The sequence below is a fragment of the Lemur catta genome, chromosome 3 (assembly GCF_020740605.2).
Source record: "Lemur catta isolate mLemCat1 chromosome 3, mLemCat1.pri, whole genome shotgun sequence".
Taxonomy (NCBI): Eukaryota; Metazoa; Chordata; class Mammalia; order Primates; family Lemuridae; genus Lemur; species Lemur catta.
In genome coordinates this window covers 3,572,045-3,598,176 of record NC_059130.1, presented here as the reverse complement: position 1 = coordinate 3,598,176, position 26,132 = coordinate 3,572,045, and the positions used below count along the sequence as shown (strand labels likewise).

The window sequence follows — 26,132 nt, the reverse complement described above, 5'->3', positions numbered from 1 at the left end:
TTCCTATTCACACTCTTCTTGGGTGCTTGTTCCTTCTTGGAATTTTGTAATTGGCTCTTTTCATCAGTTCATCTTGAACCCACCAGAATAACTTTGCTGAAACACAGGTCTCATCTTATTCTTCTGCTTAGAAATTCTCATGGGTGGTCCCTTGCCTCTGGAATTAAGTCCAGATCTGGTAGCCTAGTTTCTCTTGTTCTGACCTTGGCTTGTCTTTCTGGCCTTATTGCTGACTCTGCCCTTTGTAAACCTGTCCTCTGAGTAGCAGGTCCCAGTCTGACCTCTGCCTGTTGCCTTTGCATCTGTACTACCTCCAGCTACCTTTCTGCCCTTAGAAATTCTGTCCAGGTGATGTTTAAGATTTAGCTCAGGGGTTACTTGTTCATAAAGACATCTCTGACAGGCACTGCTGATAAATAATTGGCCTCTCTCTTTATTCCCCCACCATATTTGGTATATGTCCTAACATAAGCCCTGTCACACTATCATACTTAAAGACCCCATGTGTGCCTCCCTCCCTCTCTGTCCACACACAGGGCTATAACTAAATGTAAACTCTAAAAGAAGGGGCTGTGACACATTCATCTTTGAATTCTCATTCATCTTGAATTTCTAGGTAGCATAGTGTCTGGAATATAGTAGGCACTCAATAAATGTGTGTTGAATAAATGAATGAATTCAGGAAAGAGAAAAGAGGATGAGGAAAAGGGAAGGTGAATATACTGGAGCATTTTGTAATTAATTAGGCAGATACATATTTATCATCTTTATGTATGTGTAAGGCACCCACTCAGAATTAGGGAAGGGATGCAGAATTAACACTTCTGTGAGAGGTCCTCACCCCACGACTTCAACCCAAGGTCAAGGCTGCTGCTCTCTAACATTGGCCTTGAGAGCCCACATGCCCCTTCTCGTTTGAGCTGCTGCTTTTCATGATGCTCAGTGTTCTGGCCTTTTCGTTCCAGCTCCCTTCCTTGCCCATTTTCTGGGGGTGAGGTCATTGGATGACCTACTTTTTCTGGCTCACTCCCCTCCCTCAGGTTCCGTCTTTGAGCTGTGCCAGGGAAGGCGGCCTCCAGGAGAACGCTTAGGGCTCTGAGAAACAATCTTATGGCTTAATCTCCAAGACCTAGTGCCTTCGCAGCATCATCTTATAAAATACAGGCAGCCGGACCCCTTTTTTTCCTATAGCCTTTGGGCTATAGGAAGCTACTTGACTAGTGGAATCAGGATTGCTCTGCTGTTCATGTTGGGGGCTGCCAATGCTGTTCTGGTCTCCAAAGGATGCCAACGTTGAAACAAAAACAGAAACAAAAGCAACACTCAGAGACAGGGCTCCTAAAGGAGCAGCCCCTTTACTTCATCTTTGGCTTTCTAATTTAGAACTTACAGGCTGAACTGTAAGTCAGTAAGGGCTCCCAGGGCCTCAACTGCTCATAATTAACTTGATGAACTGCTCGTGATTGCGACATAATGAGAGCAGGTGTATATTTGGGAGCTTTGTGTCTGGATAAAGACACAGGCCTGACAAAAACCTGTCACTCCTTCTTCCTGCCTCATCCCTTTCTACAGGGGCGTCCCAGAGACTAAGTAAATTTTGGCATGGCTGTATCTTTAATGTAGCATCTTCTACAGTGCAGAAATATTAAAGTATATAGAAAATTATAAAGAAGAAAATATAAACGAATGACAGTGCAACCCAGAAATAACCATTGTTACTCATTTGTTGTTGTTTTCTTTGTCCCTTTTAAATGATTTTTCCATATTTGAGACCATGCTGTATATATACTTTTATGTTCTCTTTTTTTCTGCACATAATCTTTGGGTGGACTTTTTTAGGGAAAGCATTAGACAGCTAATTCAGGCAGAGACTGCCCCACTATTGAGTGGGGTCTAACCTCAAGATAGGGGACAGAAGCATCATTCAGTTCAACACCCAGCACCACCACAGTTGGATGTGAAGTCTGAGACTGCAGGCTCTTGGGTTAAATCTGCCCCAAGTATATGGAATTTTCAGCACATTCCCCCAATCTTTTACTTATTATATACTTACCACTGTTCTTGGCAGTTTAGATTTTGTTTTCTTTTTCTTTTTCTTTTTTTTTGTTTTTTGACATCATGCACTGTGTATATTTGCATTTCCTTTCTTTAAAGCATTTTCTTAATGAAACAACTTATTCCTCAATATGAAAGTCCTTCCAGATTGAAAATGTTTCCAATTTTCAGTACAGGATGCCTGGAGTCTCCAGTTTTTTTAGTGCCTTGGTTTATTTAATTTAGATTTTTTTTTTAAACGTATAATTCATTGAGGGTGGTTTTGAAGGTATGGAGGATGGGAAAGATAACAAACCTAAAAGGTAGCACAAGGGAAGGAAAGATGAACCAACCTTAGATGAGAACCATGGTATCTGTTTTAAAGTCACACCTCATATATTCCTCCTGGAGAGAAGTAGAAATATGATTTTATCTGTGTGTTTTAAAAAGACCCACATTAAGCAGGATTCGTGTGCATGCATGCCTGTGTGTCTGCAATGAAATCATGTTTTAAAGAGGATTCAGCTGCATTATATTTATAACCATGTGGTTGCTACCAGCTACCAGCATGTCTCCTTGTGGTGGTTCACTTCTCTTTGCTCTGTGTCCTGATTCTGTTCTAAAGTGTGCAGCTTTGATAAAGCAGCCTGCTAGTCCACCCCACCCCCAGCCCCCTACCACATACAACCCCAGCTGCAGCTTCCTGGGAATCCTGCTCTGGTCCCACGCAGGTCCTTGTTCTGACATGTTTGTCTCTGGTTGCTGGAGAAAGTTTGAAGTGTTGGGGATCCAGATCCCCCCCTGGCTATGATGAATCAGTCTCTAGTTGGGGTCCTGTCCTATTTGGCTAGGATAAATGGGAGCTGAAGCTCATTCAAAAACATCAACTCAACAGCTTCCCAGGAGAACAAAAAGATGGTTAGGTATTGCTTCTTAAACATTAATGTGTACTGGAAGCACTTGGGGAAGGCGGTTAAAATGCACATTTCCAGGCCCCACCTGGAGTGTCTGATCTCATCATGTTTAGCAGAGCCTGGGAATCTGTGTTTTAAGCAAACACCATAATGTGATTCGGATGCTGGAGGTTCAAAAACCACACTTGGAGGAACACCAGGATGCTGGGTGTCATACCCACCATACCTACCACCAATATGGCAAAATAATACCCTTGCTCCACCCTCCTTCCACCTCCTTCTTTTAGGCTATATGTTTTGAATCATTAAGTATAACTTAAAGTTTATATTACCCCCCATCACCTTGGTAATAACATGTACATTTGGGAGGAATACATGCAGTGATTTACCCCAGTGTAGCATCCCCTTAGGGTTGGCTTGGGGACCCACCCACTCAGGAAGATTCAGGATAGACTAACTGTACCTCTCTAGTTATAAAGTGGATATGCAGGATGCTACACAGAAAATGAATTCGTGGGATGGTGGACTGGCGCCCATATTCTATGATTTTCTCTGGCACATGCTGTTCTGCAAGTCTCCTGATTCCTTGTGGAAGCACACATAGGCACATACACTGAGCACACATTCAAAGTTCACTTCTATGGGCATTCACTTTCCATTGCATGTGCACATCCTGGCTCCCTTCACTTCACTCAGTCCATCTCCCAGTTTTCACATGTATAAACTTGCTTTTATATACAAATTTTGCACAAAAAAGTCATTGTTATGTGCACTTAGATACTAAACACTATTCGAATCCTTTTGCATAAGGCGTGTATACACACACACATATACATGCAGTAAATGGCAAAGCATAATACAAATATATCATCATCTCAGCCCTCTGCTGCAGATGTCCCTTTTATGGTGCAAAGGCATATGCTTCAGAGTCAGAAGACCTGAGTTCAAATCCTAGCTCTGCCACTGACTAGCTACCTGATCTTAGAGAAGTTAATTAAATTCTCTGGATGTAAGTTTCTTTATTAGGATTAGATGAAAAAACTTGTCAAAACATCTAGAACTGTGCCTAGAACCTAATGGGAAACTCACAAATATTAGGTACCTCCTTTATTTTTATTTTTGTAAATAAAAAGAAATAGTCCTCACATTTCTCTAACACACTGTATTTTAGTCAGGGTTCTTAATTGCAAGCATCAGAAATCATCCTGGCCAAAAGAAGCAAAGAGAAAGTTGATGAAAGGATGTTGGGTGGCTCAAAGAATTGCCAGGAAAGCTGAAGAGCCAGGTGCAGAAGATGAGCTGGAGTGGCAAACCGATTCTCCACTGTCCTAGCTTCTTGAATCACTTGCTCCAGACTTAAAAAGCTCTGAATGAAAGGTTAGCCTGGCCGTGCCTGGGGCCCAGGCCTGCATTCCGGTTGTGATGGCCAGCTCGGTAGCTCTAGACTTTCTGGCTTCTGTAGTTGGAATTCCTCAAAACTAAAAATGGAATTGAGATGTCAGGCAGCCATAAAAGACCACTGTCCAGGGTCTACCTCACCATTTCTCACGTGTTCCCATATCGTCCCTTTCTATGTGTACATTCATTCTTAACGAAGGGTTGTTTCTGCTTCAAGAACTCCCCTCCAGCCTAGCACCACTCTGTTTTCAACCGCTAGTTTAGACCTTTCTGCTTTGTCTTTCTTTCCTCTGCCCAGAATGCACCCTGCCTGCCCCTTTCCACCACCAGTCCTTCGACAGCCCAGCGCTTGCCCCTTCTGCAGATGCCAACTCAGACGTTACCTTTCCGTTGTTGTGCTGCTCCCCTCCTCCCATCCAAGTCTAATTTGGTCCTTCCTCTCTGTTCCCAACGCCCTTTCTGTATGCTTCCATTACCACCTTTGCCCTATTTTACTATGAATATGTATTATACCTTTAATGGTCTGACCTCCCTCCTTCTCCTGTACCCAAGATGAGGTTCCTTAAGGGCAGGAAGTCTGTCATCTTTTGGCTTGGTTCTTAGCACTTAGTAGATGCTTACTGTATATTTGTTAAGCAAAGCACATTATTTCTTAGTTCTCTCTTACCATATACATTTTGACTCCTCTCCTACAGACACAAGACAACCCCGTCAAAAAAAAAAAAAGAAATAATCCATGTAAATGTGTCCTGCAAACTATAAAGTGCTGGACAGATTTAAGGCTTTATACTTGTTTATTCCATTCTGGTTTTACATATTTTCTGTCAAAGGGATGTATGCCCTTATTCTACCTCATAATGTTTGCACAGGAAAAAGTTATGACGCGGGATTCCCGCCTACCTTTTCCAATTCTGCTGAGCCTCCTGGTTGCTCGCGCTGTCAGAAAGGGACCAGACGGAGGGGCGGGGGCGCAGCGAAAGCAGGCAGTCTTGCTTAGACGACCTGCCAGTCTAAGTCCCATGAGCAGTTGTGCGAGGTCCGCACCTTTGTAGCTCTGTCGCTGTGTCCCAGCTGAGGTTGTTCAGGTGGGCTGTTGCCACGTGCTTCCACAGATCCCCCCCTCGAATCCCTGACCCACGTTCTTGCCCGGGTTTCGGATCACCGGCTGCCCCGGGAGAAGCCGCGACGGTCGCTCCCCGCTCGGCGCGGTCCCCTTCCCCCCCGCGTGCACTCTGTGACTCTGCGCTGACCCCCGCATTGCCAGGGGCCGGCACGTGACCGCGAAACTTTGGCAGCCGGGCGGGGGCGCGGGAGGCGGCGCGGCGGCCGAGCTCCCCCGCGCGGCGGGCTCTGCGGCGGGGAGGCGCTCGCCCCGCGCCGCGCTGCCTGGGCGTGCGGGAGCGCCGCGGCGGCGGGGAAGGCGCCGGCCAGCGCCGCGCGGACCCCGGAGCCGCGGCAGCGCGCGTGGAGCGGGCGGCGCGGTGCAGCCCCGGCCCCGCCTGCGCGGCCCCCGGGAAGCCCCGCGCTCCCCGCCTGCCGCCCGGCCGCGGCGTCCTTCCACCCCGGCCATTTCCCGCTTTCCCCGCTCCTCGCCTGGATGGGAAGTTGGGGAAAATGGACAGGGTCGTGGTGAGGTGGATGGCTCTCCTCTGGCTAACAGGTAAGAGTCATTTTCTACAGAGACGAGTAACTTTGTATACATTCACGTAGCGGCACTGTTCTCACCCCCCACCACCATTTTCTTCCTTATTGACTGTGTTTAAAGCTGCTTAGCGGGCTGGTGGTAAGTGGGGGATGGGGCAGTGGGGAGTGTGTGTGTGTGTGTGTGTGTGTGTGTGTGTGTGTGTGTGTGAGCACGGTGGGGGAGGCGGGGGAGAAGCCCTATTACAAGTGAGACGATCTTGATGCAGGTGTTTGACTCATTGGCGCTATGAAGTGGTTCTTTCCAATGTGCATTTCTCCCTGCATACAACGGTTCCTCTCGGTCTCATCCTGAGTTTGTAATCCTGTGAGTCTTGGGAACAGCCTGGCTGGAAAAAAGGAAGCTGGGAGGAAGCAGATTAATTAAGTGAACTGGTTTTCAGGAGGTGGGGGATGGCCTGTCTCCATAATTCCTCCCCTAGAGAAAGAGGGAGACCCAGGGACATTCTCTCTGTGGTTCTGGGGGGGAGGGGAGCGGGAAGGAGAAGGGGATGGAGGCTTGATTGGTCCTGTAGTTTAGTGTCTGGCTGTCTCTCACTTGTTACCATTTGAGGAGTGGTCCCAAATGATACTAGAAAGGAAAAGAGCATTTCTAATTGGTGCACCCCCCAACGCGCGCACACACACACACACACACACACACACAAAGGTAATTTGCAGAGAGATTTAGAGGCATTGGACTTTTCCCCAGCACCAGAGTCACTGGTTTAGCTGTGTCCTGTGTGTCCTCCGTTCCCTTTTTGTGAACTTTCTCCCCATTCTCCAGGGGCCAGGAAAGGCTCTTGTTCCTAACATGTTGCCCCACATGGTGATTCTGCTTGGTTGAGGGCCAGGTGGCCCTTGGGAGGGTGGCCAGCCCTGAGAGATTCTTAAAGCAGGCCTGCTGAGGGGGGTGGGGTGGGGGTGAGGACCGTTTTCATAGCTTGAACTGGGTCAGAGGCAACCATTCAAAGCAAGGTGGAGTCAGAGTGATGGAAGAAACAGAACATGGGGTCAGAAAGGTGAGGACAGGATGGGGTGAAAGGCAGGAGAGAAAAGGGAAAATAGCACCACAAAGGAAGAAGTTTTGTTCCCTCTGGGGCACCAACCTGAAAATCTGGCAAAAAATCAAGTCACTAGGAAAAGGGGAACAAGCTTAAAATATCCAAGGCAAGTCACTGAAAGAGAGTAAAATACATTAAAGAAGGAAGAAAGGCAAATCCCCATTTCCCTTAGCTTCAGCATGAGATTATTGATTGCCTAAATTTTTTTCCTGTTCTTTTCCTATGAAAGGTCCCTAACATTGCTCTTGCCTCCCTGCGGGGTTTAGGAGGGGCACCCTCCACAGAGTTAGCCTCTTCTCTTGGCTGCTTTGAGTTCATCCCTCCCACATTATTCAAATATGAATCATCTCTAATTTCAGGGTTTGGCTGATCCATGCCTCCCTCCTCCCCTGGCCTCCCAGTGTCTTCCACTTCCACCCTCACTGATTCGTAACATCCTTAATTTTACCTCTACTTCTTAGTTATCATATTCAAGGGGAAAGTTAGGCCTTTCACCTCCTCCCTGAAGTCAGCCAGGCATCTGGGGAGGGGTCCCTGAGTCAGGGGTGCTCTTCCAGACACCCTGAGGTCTGCCCAAGAGACTCTGGGGATTTGCAGGGAGTGGGAGAAGAAGGGGAACATACAGTCCTGTCTAGATGGCTAACAGCTTTTATGAAATGGAATCGTATCACTGGGGGGGGGGCAAAGGAAATCTAGTTCAGCCCTCTCAGTTCACAGAAATGGAGGCCCAGAGAGGCAGTATGCACACAGCACATTCCTGATAAAACAGGGACTAGGTCCCAGTTCTCCCAAACCCTGGGCCAGTCCTATTTGCACTCTCCTAGACTGCCTCTCTGGGTTTTTTGCTGGAGGGCTTTTTGCCTTATTTTTGTACTGAGGGAGGTGACGCTTTGTGCCTTCTGCCATCTGCACCTGGAGAGGCCGCTTCTCCCCGGAAGCAGGCAACAGGTTGGTTATCAGGGCCATCTCAGCTGTCATATGGCTGGAGCTGCTTTGCTCCACAAGTGAGGCTGACTGCTGAGATGCCATTGACCACCCACTGGCATCCTCGCCTCCCAGCTTCTGCTCACACACACACACAGTCCCCCCTCCCCCCACATCCCATCATTGCTGTCAAAGGTGCAGAGGGACAGCTGCCTCTCAGCCCCAGCAAAGTAGAGGAGCTAACAATGGCGGCCGGGGAGGGGAGGGAGGAGACAGGAGCAGCCGAGGAGGATATGGATTCAGACTCATTCTTCACCGAGAAACCATGTGAGAAAAGGTGAGAAATTTTAGTCCAGCCCAATCAATGAATTCTCTCTTGAGGGGGTGGTAGAAAGGGAGGGAGACAGGAAAGGACAGATTAAAAATGAGAGGAGAGCCAGGAAAAAAAACCACATTCTTTCTCTCTCTCCCTCCCTTTTTCTCTCCCCCCCATCTCTCTTTCTTTCTCTCCTCCCCTCCCCCCTTGTTTCTCTTTTTTAATGCAGGCTGAGCAATTTCTAATCAACACTTCAGTTTTTTTCCCTCAAGCTCTAGCAGCTCCTTCCTTGTCTTTCGGTGCTAAAATGCTGCATTTCTTTTTGCTATGATTTCTTATTGTCATTGTGATGCTGCTTCCTGTAATATATTGGTTTTGTTGTTGTTGTTGTTGTTGTTGTTTTGAACAAAACAAAATGCTTACCAGCTGCTATTTTAGCAACAGGTGCCATCTAGCAATAAGACTTGAAGGAGCGTTCACTCTGTCTTTGTTCCTGAATATAGATGGCGTTTTATCCTTTCCTGGCAGCCAGCAGAGGCTGTGAGAAATGCTGGAGCTATGTCTACACTCTGGGAACACACTCCTGGAGCAAGCAATGTGTTTTCTTGCAGACTCTTTTGGGTATCAGTGTGATGAAGATTGCTTGCTTTGTTAGCATTTCTTTTGGTACCCTTTTGGTTTTATCCATTTGTTTATTGTGGGGTGCCTCGAAGGGATTCGGGATTCCTAACCTCGCCTGCAGTGGGAAGGGAGGTAGCAGGTCGTTACCTGGTCCTTTTTGCTTTCAGGAAGACGTGTAGTGACTGTGTGAGGACAGGCTTGGCTGCGGAGAGTTAAAGTGTTGTTAGCCCTGGAAAAGGAAGAGTCACTTTGAGAGACTGCTGACACCTCAACTCCTGTTATCTCCTTTCCTGTGCTGTATGCGTTCCAATTTCTCTCCCTTTTCTGTTCTTTTAACTCCATAGAAATGACCTTGTTCCTACCAGAGCACCTTCTTTCAAACCGTTGTCACAGCCCTCCTCACTCTGCACCATCCCCTAGCCTGGATGCTTCTCTCTAGACTAGGAAAGGGAGGTTGTTTCAGCATGCTCATGACTCTTTACACTTTAGACATACGAGTTTGATGAATGACTAGTTTACATAGACTTGAGTATTAGTACTAGTAAGCTTAGTGCAAACACTATGCTAGTACTAGCTAGTTATCTTAGTGCAAGTAGTATCGGTACCAGGACATGGTTAGTGGAAAGAACCCTGACCTGGGAGTTGAGGGTTGGGTTCTAGTCTCAGCTCCTTCATTAGTAACTGTATAGCCATGGGCAGGTTTGGATCTTGGTCTTATAGTCTGTTGAACGAGATGATTTCTAAGGTTACTTTTAGCTCTAAGATTCTAGGGTTCTGAACTTTTCTCCATTTAATTTTGATGAGTTGGAAATGAAAGCCAAAGAGTGGCAGGCCCATTTTTCCTTTTATAGTTCTCCCAGGAAGAGCCATCCGGGAGACCCAGGTTTTTTTTTCAGCCTTTCCCAGGCTATTAATGATTGGAACAAAAAGCACCAGCTGGAAAGGAAGAGTACTTGTTAGAATTTTCAGAAGATCAAATGGAGTGGCATTCAGTGCTTGGAGGACAGGATAGGGTCCCCTCTGAACAATTAAATATGGTTAAATGTGGTCATATTGAGGACTGGTAAAGTGAGGCAAGTACTTTGGATCAGATGGGATGGATCCTATGCCAGCCAACATAGACCTAGAATGTCCCTTCCAGTCTCAAATTTTTGTTCCAGGACTCACTCACCTCTTCACTCCTTCCAACTGTTTTAACTCATGCCTCCTTTTTCTCAATCAGGAGTATGATGTGGTGGTTGCTGTTCTTGTTGCTTATTTGCGTGCTATGATGCTTTTCTATGTGTTAAATGACTTTCATGTACATTATTCCATTTGATCCTTTTAAGTAAGTAAGGCTGGAATTACCCATCTAGACTTAACAGGACCAAGGCTCAGAGGAAATAAGTGACTTTTCCAAGTCCATGATAATCTTATTGATTAAAAGAATAAGAAATAATGTTACTGCCTTAAAATGACTTGGTTATTTCAAGTGCTTGAATCCAGAGGAAACATTCTTTTCTGGTAAGATGGGTCAAACTAGAACCGATTTATGTGAACATACATGGTGTCTGTTATGAGACCTTGGATATTGAGGCTCAGAGTTGATAGAACTCAGGGAAATATTGCAGGAAAAGTGAGAAAGAATGGCAGTTAGTTTTTCCTAAGGAAATCCCAAGATATATGGGAAAGGAGTGAATGAGAAGTACTCCAGCAAGGCACATGAGGGCAGAGGACGTGCCCCAGTGACAGAGCAGGTACGCTGGCACATCGGAGCCCATCTGGGACTGGGGCGGGAGCTGTGCTCCCAGGAGCCGCACAGGATGTAGCTGTGGCATATGCATGTTTCAAGTCTTGGTGTTCAACATAGTTTCTGGCTCTCTGAAAATGAAAGAAGGCATTTTAGATGACTAGAGTTCTTTATGGGCCAAGAAACAAGGAAGAACTCAGAAGAAAATGCTGCTTCCTCTGTTCTCCTTCTGCATCTGGAACCCTATAGGAAGTGGTGCTCTGAATTAGGAGTAGGACCCACACATTCAGCAGAAATCCTGTATCATCACTGTCCATGCCCTTAGCCCATCACGAGGCAGGCTCAGAGGCAGTGAGGGGAGGGATGGTTAGGCTCGAAGTGACCTGGACTTGAATGCTAGCTTAATATTTTACCTTATTTTCTTTGGCTTTAAAATAGAAAGCAAACCTTGTAGGTTTGTTGTGATAATTAAAATAAAATCACAGAAAACACCTAGTGTGATGTTTAGCACATAGTAGGCCCTTGATATTATTATGAACCCAAATCAGGTATATTAGTCAGCATTTTGATTCAACAACAAGCAACCCCAAAATCTCAGTAGCTCTCAAAAACATATATTTAATTCTTGCTCTCATGTTACATGCGAGCTGCAGTCAGCTGCAGGTAGCTGTAGATTGGCTAGGCTTGGTGGACTTAGCTCAGTTCCAGTTGTCTTCTCACTCTGAGACTCAGAACGAAGGAGTAGCCACTATCTGGACATGTTCTCACCATGGAGGGCAGAGCCAAACCACACAAGTACCTTTAAAGCTTCTGCTTGGGCATGGCTCACTGCACGTCTGCTCATAGTCCATTGACCAAAGCAAGTCATGTGGCCAAGCCTATAGTCTGCGGGGTGGTAAATGTATATATTGCCACCTACAGGAACCAATGCAAGGGTGGGAGAGGAAACAAATAATTAGGAATAAATAATGCAATCTATCAACTGGGTTAAATTATTCAACAAATGTGTCGAGTACCTACTATGTAGCAGAGTCTTTAGAAGCCTACCAGAAGGGAGCTTCTTATTAATGGAAGAGACAGATGACTGAATAGAAAATTCTCAGGCAATGTGATATGATTCTCTCTGGTACTGTCACTGCATGCAGTAAGAGCAGGAAGAAGCTTCCAGAGACAGGAATAGCTGAGCAAGTCCTGAAACATGAGTAGTTGTTGGTAGGAGAAGAGTGGGATGAAGGAAGAGAAATTTGCGGAGGGAACAGCATGTGCACAGGCCAAGAATCAAGGGAGGATATGACGTTTTCTGAAAACTACAAATACTTTCGTATGGTAGGAGCATTTCGTCCTATAGGAGGAATGGAAGGAAATAGCCTCATCTAAAAGGAGCCTTTGTGCTTCTGGAAGCTAGAGGCAGTCTTTTAAGAGTCAGAGCAAGGGAATCAGATGTACATTTTAGAAATATCGTTTGGGCCTCGGTGTGGAGAGTGGCTTAGACATGGGCAAGACTTGCAGCAGAAATCAACTAGGAGACACTTGCAGAAAGTCAGGCAAGACACTCTGAGATCTTGAACTCCCATGGTGCAGTGGATATGAGAGAAGTGGACAGAGTGACCAGAGATGGAAGAAGTAGGACTGGCTTGGTTGGATGTGAAGGTTGGATGAGAAGGAACGTGAAAGTGCTTCCAGGTTTCAGGCTTGGGGTTACTGAGGATGCCGTTGATGTACGTGAACTAGTATGAGAGGAGAAACATATTAAGGGAGGGAGATGAAGCTGGCCATTCTATTAAAGTATAGCATAAGCTGCTATAACTAAGAGACCCTAAAATAGTGTGACACACAGAATAGTTTGTTTCTCTCTCCCATAATAGTCCAGATCTGTGGAATTGGGTCTGCCATTTCCAACACATGGCTCCCAAGAATACTCTAGTCATAGCCATTTCTCAGCCAGCAGTAGCTGGAGCTCTGCTCCAGGGCAAGCAGCTTGCCTCTAGAGAGGTGACTCGGAAGATACACATATCATTTCTCCTCACGTACCTTTGTCCTGAACCTAGTCACATGGCTGCACTTAGATGCAAGAGAGGCTAGGACATGTAGTACTTGGCTGGCTTAGCTGGCCAAATTCAAACCTGGGAAATTCTGTTACTGAAGGGAGGAAGGAGATGGTTAGAGTCTCCATGTACAGAGGGAAGAGTGTGAGGAGCTCGCATAACATCCAGATGAAGACTGAAGTTGTGTATTTGAGTCTGGGGCTTAGCAAAGAGATGTAGACAGGAAATACAGATAAGAAGTTGGTAAAGATGGATAAGAGCTTTCTTAGAGAAGTTTTTTTCTGTCCAAAATGGTTGGTCCGTCCCAAATATCTGACCCACCTGAATGAACCAAGACAGTTTCCAAAGTACCTCTACATTGCAGAGTAAAGACTGACCTCTTTTAGCACTACTTTGATCCCATGGGAACAGCATGTAAGCCAGCTGGACATCACCCATGAACTCATTTCAGATCTGTGGAAGATGAGGCAAATCAGACAGAAAGAAGATAGGCTTCCGACTTTTATCTACACAGTGGTGGTAGAGAATGGGAAAGCATAGCAAAGCTGTACACATAGAAAATGTGCTTAATGAATGGCAAGCTTTGTGTGCACAAGCACCAGAGTTATCAGCAGCAAATAATAGCTAGGCCATGAGGAAAGCCCACCTGCACAGGGGCAGCTCTGGCATTGACTGTGAGCCTGTGGGAAAGGGGAACGTATTGCTGCCTTTTGGGACTCTTGGGGGGAAACATGCAAAAATGCTATCATGTTTTTTTAAAAAAAATCTCAAAATGGTACATCTGGTCACCCTAACCCTAAAGTGGACCAAGCCATCAGTCACCATGGTAGCAAACAAGAGAAACTAATTCTGGCCAATTTAAGCAAGAAAGGAATTTATTGGAAAGAAATTGCTTAACTCACAGAATCAATGGGAAAGCCGGAGAATAAGTCTCAGAAAATAGGCAGATACCAAGGCAAATGTCTTCTATTCTTCGGAAAGCCTTTTTATTTTATTTTTTAACTGAAGTTTATCAAGAAGATGAATGGTTCTTATTTCTGGAAGAAAAAAAAGAATCAATATGCATTTTCTTTGTCTTTAAACTTTTAGCCTGTAGGTTAACATTTTCCCAAAAGGTTTTGCTCCCACCCTGACAATGTTATTAATGCACAAGCTTTCTTTTCTTGTCTGAGCTACAGACCAAACCTAGAGGAGATGTTTACACACACCTCTAATCATCACTTACCCTTAGAAAACCTGCCTATTAGTTGTTCCTAAAAAATGTCTTAGGAAATTGGAACAACATGTTAAAAATTTTAAAACAAAAGATGAATTTCTTAAAGAAGACCTAACTTGAAGGCAGACAAAGGAAGATTTGTACAGGTTGAGTATCCCTAATCTGAAAGTTCAAAATCCCAAAATGCTCCAAAATCCAAAACTTTTTGAGTGTCGACATGACACCACAAGTGGAAAATTCTATGCCTGACACCTTTACCTTCTGATGGTTCACTGTATACAAACTTTGTTTCATGCAAAAAATTATTAAAAATACTGTATAAAAATTGTCTTCAGGCTATGTATATAAGGTGTATATGAAACATAAATGAATTTTGTGTTTAGACTTGGGTCCTACCCCCAAGATATCTCATTATATATATGCAAATATTCCAAAATCTGAAAATATCTGAGATCGGACGCACTTCTGGTCCCAAGCATTTCAGATCAGGGATACTAAACCCATATTGTTACACTGCAGAAAAACCTTAGGAGTCTGAGTGTCAAGGCATGCTGGGGAATAGGCAATTCTGATGTCATATCCTGCTTTGAAGACTTAAAGAGATAAGGGATGGGTGAGCTTTATACAAAATTTCTAAAGATGCCTATTGCTAATGATAATTTTCCATGACCTTTAGCAGCAATCTTTGTTTCTCTAAAGTGGGGCTGTGCTTATAGATCTACTTCTCAAAGATGCTGGCAGGAATAGCTTACAACTAGTGGGGAAAAGGAAGTTGCTTTGAAAAAAATGAAAGTGCTATAAATAAGAACATCATTGCCTTAGAGTCTGCTTTTGTTATTCCTGCAAGAACACAGTTCGTCATATATAGAATCCTTTTCTTTACATGAGAATTGGGGCAGGACTTTATTTTGCCACATGTAGGGAAGCATTGTCTATACTTGGAGCTGATCTTCCCCAGCCTGGTGACTAGGTACCTGCCCCTGATGATTAGCTCAGGTGAGGGCTGCTGCTCTGAGCTGTCCCTCATCATTCTACCTTTAGGCAGCTTTCCTAGTTACTGGCCAAAATCCATCCTTTGCACTGGAGACCACCTGCTAAGAAAGACCCCTCAGACCCACAGGTTCATTTGTTCATTCATTCATTGATACATTCCATGTTTTTTGAGCTTTGACTGTATTTTGTGGCTTTGCTGTATACTGGGGATACAAAGTCAACCAAATCCTGGCCCCTACCGTCAAGGACCTTACAGTTACAAACCAAGTTTATATTGAATGTCTCAAGATCAGGGACTGGTCTTTTAAATCTTTATTGCCAGAGCTTAGCACAGTGTTTTAAAATGTTTTTGATTGAATTAAAATTAGTGAAGGGTGGTTTTCCTGGGGGTCAGGGCACCAAAAATATTCAAAGAATAGTCTGGTGGTCTAGGAATGGTGACTCCCTCCTCTGCAAATGTGGAAAACCACCTGTGAACTTCAGTATGCCATCTAGTGCCTCTTTCAGTAAGGAATCCTTTAAAAAAATTTTATTTTCAATTTAGGAGGTCTAATTTTTACAGGTGTGCTCTATGCAGTATAATTCTTTACTTTGCTTCACTTCTTTTCCTGTTTTTTGCTCTTCCCTAAGGTGCTTCTCTTCCGGTTTTACGAAATACCTGCTTTAGTTTATAGGATGAAGCGCAGATTCTTTTGTGACCCCGTAAATTTCTTTATGAGTTTGAAACTCAAGTTCCACATGGTGTTGCCAGTGCCTGGACTCAGAGTCCCACCATTCCCATTGTGCCATCACGTGCTTGTTCATGTGTATGCAAGACCCACTCTCAACGCTTCGCTTTGTCTGACTCCCAGGAACTCCTTCAGTTACATGCCCTAATATTTCCTCAGGTGAAGGGAATAATATGTTTATAGTCAAAGGATGAAAAATAGTGCATTATGGCTGGAGCATGCTTAGGGCCAAGTCACAGATGAGACCTTATATGCTATGTCAAGGCATGGAAGGAATGGAGAATCGACGGAGGCCTTAAAGCAGGAACTGACATCACTGGATATGTGTTGTACAAAGAATACTCTAGAAGAAATGTGGAGAGTGGATTGGACGAGAAGTGGAGAGACCACTTAGGAGGCTGTTCCCAAACCCAGGCGGTGATGAGGACCTGTGCAAAGTGATGCGTAATAGCTTTGTAACCAGGTAGCCTGGGTTCAAACGTGACTGTCACCTGCTAAGCCTGAGACATTAGGCAGTGTACACGCATTCTCTGAGCATCATTTCTTCATCTATAAAATATGTAGAATAATAATGCCTACTTTATAGGATTTTTGAGAGAATTCATTAAGCTACTACATGACAAGTGTTTAGCATAATCTCTGAAACGAATTAAACATTTTATAACTATTATCTAGTAGCAAGAATAGAAACCTGATTTAAGAGAGTGACAGTGGGAATAAAGAAGGATCAAATTTGAGAGATATTTAGACTTAGTGACCAAATGAATGTGGTCAGGGACAAAGAGGAATTTGTCAAAGCTAAGATTTCTATCTGGGGCAATAGGGTGGGTGGATAGTCAGAAGACCTAAGGATAGAGTAAGGATGAGTTTATAAGCAAGAGTTGGGATGGGAAAAGAGGAGATGATGAGTGAGATTTAGACATGTTTAATTTGAAATATATGTTAAATATGCAAATGAGGCTTAAGGAAGTTGGAGGTCTGAGACTTAACTGATAGTTGAAACCATGGGAGTGAATAAGATTTCTCAGATCAAATGCACAGCTCAATACTACAAAGAAGCTGGAAGATGTTAATTTATTTATCTGGCTTCAAAATTTATAGTTATATATTCTTTTTTTTTTTTTTTTTTTTTTTGAGACAGAGTCTCACTCTGTTGCCCCGGCTAGAGTGAGTGCCGTGGCATCAGCCTAGCTCACAGCAACCTCAAACTCCTGGGCTTAAGCAATCCTGCCTCAGCCTCCCGAGTAGCTGGGACTACAGGCATGCGCCACCATGCCCAGCTAATTTTTTCTATATATATTTTTAGTTGTCCATATAATTTCTTTCTATTTTTAGTAGAGATGGGGTCTTGCTCTTGCTCAGGCTGGTCTCGAACTCCTGACCTCGAGCGATCCACCCACCTCGGCCTCCCAGAGTGCTAGGATTACAGACATGAGCCACCGTGCCCAGCCAAGTTATATATTCTTATTAGCATGTATAGACTCCAGCATAAGAAGTACTCAGTTTTTGGCATCCATGAAGTGGTGAAATAGAAAAATGAAAAACAAAACAAAACCCCCTAAGAGGTAGGATCTCAGCTCAGGACACTAACTTAGCCCCAGGACCAGGACAGATCTCTTGGTAATGGGAGCCAGAGAGAGGGTGTCCCCAAGTCAAACCTCAGTGTCCACAGGGTCTGGCAATCCTGATCCCCACCCTAATTAGCTATTATCTCTAAGGGGCCTGATCGGTGCGTAGCAATGGGGTCCCTTGAGAGATATATTTGGAAGTTGGGTGAGTAGCAGCATCACAGTTTCAGATTTTGATCAACAATGCACAAGGAGTATAGGAAACAAAACCCAACCCTCGGGAGAAGGGGCTGGTATCAGGGTCCCAGGCAAGCAAGCTAGAGTTCAGGGCAAAGTTCCAGTCCCAGTGGTACAACTAGATTGCAAATCAGGACACCAAGGTGGAAACATAGTCACCACATAAGGTAAACATAGGTTGAGAGAAAGACGCTGCTCAGTGGGTATCGGAAACCCAAGCTCTCATCCAGGATCCAGGGTTAGGGCCAGAAGAGCAGTTCTAGATCCCACCCTCCAGTGGGAAGGGGGTTCCTGATAAGTTTGGTCAGGGCAGGCATTCATCTTACAGTTTGAAACCTATAGAGCTGGAGCAAAGATTGGCATTTTTACCTTTATCTCTAACTCTTTACTCTTGTGATCCCCGGAGATCCAATAAACTGCCATTTACTTGGAATTCCTAGTTCTGTTGTCTCCAGCTATCCATATCTGTCCTTAGCTTAGAGTCTCAGGGTTCCCATTGTACCTGCACATATATACGTGTCTATGTATGTCTACACACGCACACACAGCCCCCCAGGGCTGCTCTCCACTTTTGACATCTGGGGGTGCATAAGTAATGGGCAGTGATGAGCACCCCCAGGCACTGCCATTGTTGAACTCCTACTGACATATTTGAGCATTCTTGTGCAGTTTCTGTCATATCCACTTAGCATCTCACACTTTGACATCCATGCTTGCATAGCTATAGGTTCGTAGCTTCACAAAAGTCAGCAGACTGTTCTGGACGACTGTATCAACAGCAGCAAATGCATTTATTGAATGCTTACTATATACCAGGTATTATCCTAAGTACTCAGTATAAAATCTCATTTAACCCTCAAACAACTCCATAAGGCAGTTACTATTATTCTGATCTTACTGATGAGGAAACAGAAATTGATAAGAGTGGAGTAATTTGTCTGAGGTCATGTGAGGTGGTAAAGCATGAAGTCAAATTTAGGACTGACTCCAAAATCCATGCCTTTAACTCCCATGCTGGTATTTCTGAGAACATATTCCTTATTTTTTGGAACATGAGTTTATGTGTATGTCAGGGAAGAAGCTGAGAATCGACTAACCTCTGTTAATAATTAAGAGAGTCCAGTGGCTTGCTCAAGTGTCTATTCTCATTAACAGAGAACAGAGCTGGGAAGGAGGTTATTCTTAGTAATTATTTAATGAGTAAAACCCCAAACTTAACTCTTTAAATAAATAAATAAACCAATAAGTAATCCTTACAACACTTTTGTGTAGCACGTGCCTCCTTTGCTGGTTTTATTTGTCCTAGAAAGTCTAGGAAATGTGATTTCCCAAGTAGAGCCTGAACAGGTAGCAGAGCAGAAAGGTGGTGTGGTCAGGCACACAGCGTACAATGCCTGTGGTTGGTTATCCAGCCTTAAGCACTGCTAATTGAAGTCATTTCGCCTCTCTGTCCCATTTTGTTACCTGAAAAATTGGTGTGAGAATAAGGATTTGAAGAATACAGACTTAAAAAAATTAACCCAATAGAATTTAAGAAGAAACTGTAAAGAAATGTATTTTCCTAATCCAGCTGTATGAATCAGGAAGAATGGAATTTGTCACTTCAACATTTAGGGGTGGTGAAGGGAAGCTTGGGAACTGGGGTTCTTCAGTGAGTTTCCAGATGGAATTTTTTTTGCCCCGTGATGGGGCTGATCTACATAATCTGGATGTAATCAAACCTGATGGTGGTGGGTGGTCATTGAGATTCAGAATGGGAGGTGAGGGGAGAGGCTGGAAAGGTGAGGGAGGATCAGTATCTGAGATCTACTCTTTACCTCTCATGGTCTCTGCTATTGCGTGTACTCTCTGAAGGTGCCCAATGAGGAAATGTTAACGACCCTGGGAATCAGCCTTACAAGGCTCATTTTATAAGTGAGGAAAATGAGTCTCAGGTTGCTTAAGAAACTTCATGAAGGCCTCACCACTAGCATGTGGCCAGGTGAGATTCAAAGCCCTGCCCATTGGATGCCGACACTATTTTACTACACCAGGCTATCTATGACTCATATAACCAGTTTCCTCTGCAAAGTCCTAGAAATTCCCATGTTAATAGTAATTCATTTGCTCATCCACTTCTTTATTTATTCCATATGTAGTTATTAAGCACGTTAGGTCCATATTTGATAAATCTCAAATACTCTGCTGCATTCACTTCCAAACTCCATAGAATGCAGAAAGCTTTTTCTCCTAAAAGGAATTAGGACCTAGGTTTTCATTGTGTCTTTCATTGAAGAGAGGCACTGGTCTGGATAGCAGAAGATGTGATACAAACATGATATGTCGCCCTTGTCAAGGGTGCTTCAGTGAAGAGTCATATTCATAAATAAGTGTATGTTTGGACTATTGAAAGTGAGATTGCTTTGTAGGATGTCATAGTGAACATGGGCACTAATAAAGGACAGGACCCCGTGGAAAGTAGTCCTTTCTTGCGTGCCTCAAGTCCATGTTGTGCTTCTGGGTGCAACTATTTTCCTCAAGCTACCTGGATTCAGTTCAGAACCTCCTCATCATATCTTCGTATTGCCTTTTTTCTGCCTCCCATCGTAATTCTATTTCTGCTTCTAACCTCCGATCAAGCCAGTAACTCTTGACTCTCTTGTTCAACTGAGGGAAGTTATGTTCACTTTGCTTGGAATTTCTAGATCTTACCATTGAGTTCATATAAATCCTTTGCCTCTCAAACACTCCACTGGTCTCTCATTCACTGAAATTTCTCTGTCTTTCTTGGTCACCAAGCCTCAGATTTACCACTTATACTTCTCATCTGCTTTTCTTCTTTTGATTACCCTTCAAAGCTTTTGAACTTAGTCTACTGCTTTTGATCTGCAATCCTCCGTTTCTCTCAAAGACTTCTTTTCCCCTTCATCTCTGTCCCTTTGGCTGGGTCACCAGCTGGAAGGGAAGTCACTTCCTCCTGAAGTCACACTTTCTGGTTTCATTGTCATTATTTATCAAGTATTTGTTGAGTACCTATGGGCTCCACAAGCCAGGGCAGCAAGATCAGACCCATCCCTTACCTGGCAAATCTGACAGGGGTGACAGGCTTGAAAATAAGTACTTTTGAAACTATTATAGGAAATGTCTAGAAGAGAATACTGCGTATAATGATGGTGCAAAGGAGGACATGACAGACTTATTCATTGGTCAGAGAAGGCTTTACGGGAAGCCCTTGAACTGGGTTTTGAAAGATGTGAAAGAATTTTCCCAAGGAGAGACATGAAGAAAAAGCATTCCAGAAACAGGGAAGATCATGTACAAAGAATTATGGGTGTGAAATCACATGTCCCGTTTGGGGAAACTGTTAGTTCTTTGATATTCTTGGAGCTTGGTGCTAAATAGAGTTGCTTCAAGAAAGAGGTGAGAGGTGAGGCTGAGGAGGTAGAAGAAGCTAGAGGATAGAGTACCTTGGATGCTTGCCAAGGATTTTAGGTTTTATCCTGAAGGCCATGGAGGATCAGTGAAGTATTTTAAGAAAGAGAGCCATGGCTGGGCACGGTGGCTCACACCTGTAATCCTAGCACTCTGGGAGGCTGAGGTGGGAGGATTGCTTGAGCTCAGGAGTTCGAGACCAGCCTGGGCAAGAGTGAGACCCTGTCTCTACAAAAAGTAGCTGAGTGTGGTGGCATGTGCCTGTAATCCCAGCTACTCAGGAGGCTGAGGCAGGAGAATCGCTTGAGCCCAGGAGTTTGAGGTTGCAGTGAGCTATAATGATGTCATTGCACTCTAGCCGGGCAACAGAGCAAGACTCTATCTCAAAAAAATAAAATAAAATAAAAAATAATAATAAGAAGAGTCATAACAGTCCAATTTAGAATGATCACCTAAACTATAGCAAGGAGAATGTACTGGATATGGACAGACTGAAGGCAGGGAGACCAGGCAAGAGATTATTGTAATATTAATGTTACAAGCAAGAAATGAAGAGGGCCCAAACAAAAGCAATGGTAGTGGGGTAAATAAGAAGGGAAGAAATATTAAAGATGTTAAGAGATCAAGTTGACATGACTTAGTGACTAATTGGATATAGGGAGTGAGGGCATGTTTCTGGACAGGCAACCAGATGGATATTGATGCCATTAATTGTACTAGCAAAAATGGGGTTGGGGGACACAGGTTAGGGAACTGAGGTGGAAAGACATGTGATAGAAGGTGAGGTCCAGGATATGGACACCATTTGGACATGTTCATTCTGTTTTGCAGCCATGGCTGAAGGCCTTCAGGTCACAGTGCCCGACAAGAAGAAGGTGGCCATGCTCTTCCAGCCCACTGTACTTCGCTGCCACTTCTCCACATCGTCACATCAGCCTGCAGTCGTGCAGTGGAAGTTCAAGTCCTACTGCCAGGATCGCATGGGGGAATCGTTGGGCATGTCCTCTCTTCGGGCCCAGTCTCTCAGCAAGAGAAACCTGGAGTGGGACCCCTACTTGGATTGTTTAGACAGCAGGAGGACTGTCCGAGTGGTAGCGTCAAAACAGGGCTCGACTGTCACCTTGGGAGATTTCTACAGGGGCAGAGAGATCACGATTGTTCATGGTAATAATGCCCCTGTTTTAAACCTAGGAAGTGGGTTCTGTTCTTCCCTTACCTTACGTCTATAAGGGGATGTCAACCTCTCACCCTTTCAGACCCTCAAGACTTTGATTTATCGGAGATGAGAGCATCAAGAGACCTAGCAGATTGCTTTAAAGAGATGGTGAGGGGAGAAAGGTGGGCAGAAGAAAGCTCATGTTCTCTTCTAGAGAAGAAACAGATGAGCTTTGGGAATAGTCCTTCCAGAGCCCAACATCAAGTCTCAGGAGCTTGTTTTCAGAACCAAATTGAAATGGGTTCCAGGGAAAGAACTTCAGACAAACATCCTACACCTTGACATCAGCCTTTAGGGCCCTTTCCCAAATGTAGAAAGCAGACTTTCCTAAAGAGCTCCTCTGCTGGGAAAAGGGATGAATGTGCACAAGTTAGAGAGCCAAGTAGATGCCTGGCCTGAGCCCCAGGGGCTTCACTTCAGTCAATTCCACCCTTTCTCCTGTTCCCTAAAGCTGTGGACAACAAAAGGCCCAAGAGTCTGATATGACCTGTATGATTATTTGAATTTGGAAGAACTCCTGTAAAGTGAGCTTATTTCCAGGAGTCCAGAATAATTCTAGAATTTATCTAGCTCTCAGAGGCCTCTGCAGGCCTGGTTCAAAGCCAGCATCTACTCCTGAAATAGGACTAGCACTAGATGGTTGGTTTCTGGCTGTGCTCTAATTCTCTGTCCTTTGTTTGTTTCTTTTAAATAAAGCACATCCCTTTCTGTCACTATCCAGGTAAAGAAATAGAACACTGCAGACATCCCAGAAGGGCTCTCCCTCCCAACCCCGCATTGTTCAATGTTTTTCTTTCCGAGGACAGGTTTAGTACTGGGTCCTTCTTTTTGTGGTAACAGATGCGGATCTTCAAATTGGAAAACTCATGTGGGGGGACAGCGGACTCTATTACTGTATCGTCACCACCCCGGATGACCTGGAGGGCAAAAACGAGGACTCCGTGGAACTGCTGGTGTTGGGTAAGTGAGAACCACAGGCGACATTTTCATCATAGGTGGCTTGCACTGCCTCCCTTTTCTTGCTTCTCCCCCGCGTGGGTCAGCAGGTTGCATACGTGGTCTATAGCTTTTGTGCACAGACAAACCTTGTTAGAATATGCGCTTTATGAGCAGTAGCTATACTTACTGTACCTTGTTGCTTGAAGGCTCTGACTCCCTTTTCATTAGTGTCCCTAATATTTCTTCTGCTTTCTTAGTTTTCTCCTCCTCCTTTCCACTTTCACCTTTAACTGTGATTTCTCTCTTCTCTTATAATTTACTTGTCTCTTTATATGCTGATTTTGAAGAAAATGCCAGAGGCTTTTGGAGCAGGGGACTCCTGGATTACTGGAAGATAAGAATTCACTGGTGTGTCAGGACCTTTGGAGACATTGGGAATCTTTTCCCACTCAATTACCTCCACTTAAGACAGTCATAAAGAAAGATAGCTATAAACTGGAGAGTTTAGTGATAAAAAGTACCCAATGAAAAGAGCTGTTTGAGAGATGTGCTAAGTGTTTAATTGGAAGGCAAATTTCTTGAAACCTAAAAGTGTCTGAGTTATTCTCAAAACAAATATATCTAATCCTTATTAATTTCTTCATAAATGAAAACTCATTACTTTTGGCTACTTTCCTTTTGCATGGATTGGAAGAATGTCAGTGGGAGCTGACTTCCTTGTATGAAACTGAAAATTGAGCACATATTTTGTGCTTTATAATTGTTGGGTGAACAAGAAAATTAGAATAAAACATACAAAAATTAAGAAAATATACTGAACTGCACCAGTTGTAGGCAGAAAGGTAGTTCAGGATATATACTTGATGCCATTTTTCAAAAGAAATTGCATTTTTTTGTGGCTTCCAAGAAACCAGGTGACAGCAATTTGGGGGAATATATTAATATAAGGGTACCTCCTTTTAAAGGCAAATGAGGTTGAAGGTTGATTTTTTTTACCCTCTATGGGAAAGTCAGTCCCCAGGGAGAAAGTGACATTGCTTTAAGATTTCTAGTTTTAGCCTTTATCATGATTGTGTGACTCTGGCAAAACAATTGTTCTGATGTTTTATGTTTTCCAAATTGAATTAAGGTAACAATAGTCTACCTTCTTTAGAAGGTTGACTTAATTCAAACATAATCCTTGGGTCCAAGTATATAAAGTATAACTGTTGTGATTTGTAAAAGAATGGAAATATGACAGATATTCAATAGGAAATGAAACAGTAAAAGTCTCATACTGACATTGTAAAATAACACAGGGAGATCAGATTTGGGATCCACTGTGACTCTGTAAATCAGAAGGTAATAAAAAGATAAATTTTTGCTTAATCACACAACTCTAATAGCCAAGTTTGAAGGAACAGGTGGTTCATTGAGCCTGCAATTAGCTAATTGTGAACACAGTTATTTGGCTGGGGTAGCCATTTGCAGAGAAGTAATTGCCTGTGCAGTAGGAGGAGGCCAGGTAAAAACCACTTTAAATAATTTGGTCCCAGTTGTTCTGGAAACGTGGGGAAATGGATAGAGTGAAAGCATTGTCATCTGAGGATGCTCTGAAGTCTATGAAGGGCATTCCGCTGGATCAAAGCATACAAAGCAACTTGGGCAAAGATGCTATTCTCAGGACAAAAAGGGGTCAGCAGCTGAGAGGTGGGTGAAAGGAAGGCTCAGATGACAATGGCCACCGATGATGGCAGGAAAGATGAACAGAAATCAGTGTTACTCTAAAAGAATCATAAAGGAAAGGCTGCAGGTCAAAACTCATGGCAGCAGAAGTAGCATATCTGTGAGAGAAACATACATGCTGGGTTCTTGGGGAGTAGAGACACATAGTTCTGTTATGTTCCACATTAATCAGAAGCATTCAAAGCATGATTAATTTGTCATGGAAACTTTCAAGGGCAACACTCGTTGTGTTACTTATTTTTAAAGGGGTTAGTTTGAAATCCAAGAAAATTTTCTGGATGCATATAAAGTACTATATTTACTCTCCAAATACACAATGCTGGAGTCTTCTCTTGATACCCCTTTGTAAAACTTTTCAAAATACTGTCACAGTTTAAAAAATTCTAATTTTTTAGTTGTTATATCTTGCAGGCCTATTTGTCAGGTACTCTTTTTGTGTGAGACCAGGAGAGCAACCTGATTTCTGAGATCAACCCTTAAGGAGATGAAGACCTCAGTGGGAAGATAACTGGGCCCACAGTTTGCTAATTACGTCCATGAGCCACCGGTTTAGTCATTGAATTTTATATGAGGAATGATTGGAGGATTTGGTCTAGTGAAAGAGGATTTGGAACAGGGAGCATGAGAAGTGTCTCCAAATATTTGAAGTGCAATTGTGTAGAAGAGGGAATAAAAACATACTCTGTCTGGCTAGGTGAAATTGAACTAGGGGTGGAAGTTACAAGGGGAGGGAGTCTGTCTTAGTGTAAAAGAAGAACTGTTCACGGCTGGAGACATCTAAAGATAGAGTAAGTGTTCTTAGGAGTAGTAAGTTCTATGTCCCCAGAGGGAGATATTCAAAAGGATGGAAAGTTTCTTATCAGAGTTACTGTATCAGGCACTTATGCATAGGAAAAGGTACTCAACTAAGTTACTTTAGAGCTTTATTTTGATCCTAAAATTCTTAGATTAAAAAGTAGATGAAGATAATTTATGTGACTACCTTGATGAATAAGAAAATGACCTCCCAGGAATTCAGTCCTCATGACGGAGATAAACAGGATTACAGGTTGGTCACAAGAACATACAGGGTGATGCTCATTCACAAGGCAGCCAGAGGGAATAAACTGTGGTCTTCTGCAGTAGGTCAGGGCTGATAGGTCTAATCCCCCAAGAGTGAATTAAAGAAACTGTTGGTGGTGGTGTGAAGGAGTCAACTGCTTTAGCTCTTCTTGGAGATGATCACAAAACGGAGAGCAGAAAACTGGTTGGAATTTCAGATAATGAATTAGTAAGGAAAGATGAGTTAAAGAGCTAAATTAGAGGCAAAGTCAAGAAGAATTGTGTTTCCTCATTCTACTTACAATGGTGAGGATGGAAAAGTTGATGGAGCAA

The 26,132-nt window shown here is 43.7% G+C and overlaps 1 protein-coding gene across 1 annotated transcript in view; it reads left to right on the top strand.

Moving 5' to 3' along the window:
- The first annotated feature begins 5,907 nt into the window (after positions 1-5,907).
- The window catches only part of ILDR2 (immunoglobulin like domain containing receptor 2), a 61,487-nt gene continuing 41,262 nt past the window's right edge, over positions 5,908-26,132 (top strand). Inside the window, exons 1-3 of the mRNA XM_045546614.1 lie at positions 5,908-6,006; positions 21,710-22,042; positions 22,935-23,054. Of these exons, the coding sequence (XP_045402570.1) occupies positions 5,961-6,006; positions 21,710-22,042; positions 22,935-23,054 (499 nt within the window). The 5' untranslated portion in view covers positions 5,908-5,960. The remainder of the gene's footprint in view (positions 6,007-21,709; positions 22,043-22,934; positions 23,055-26,132) is intronic.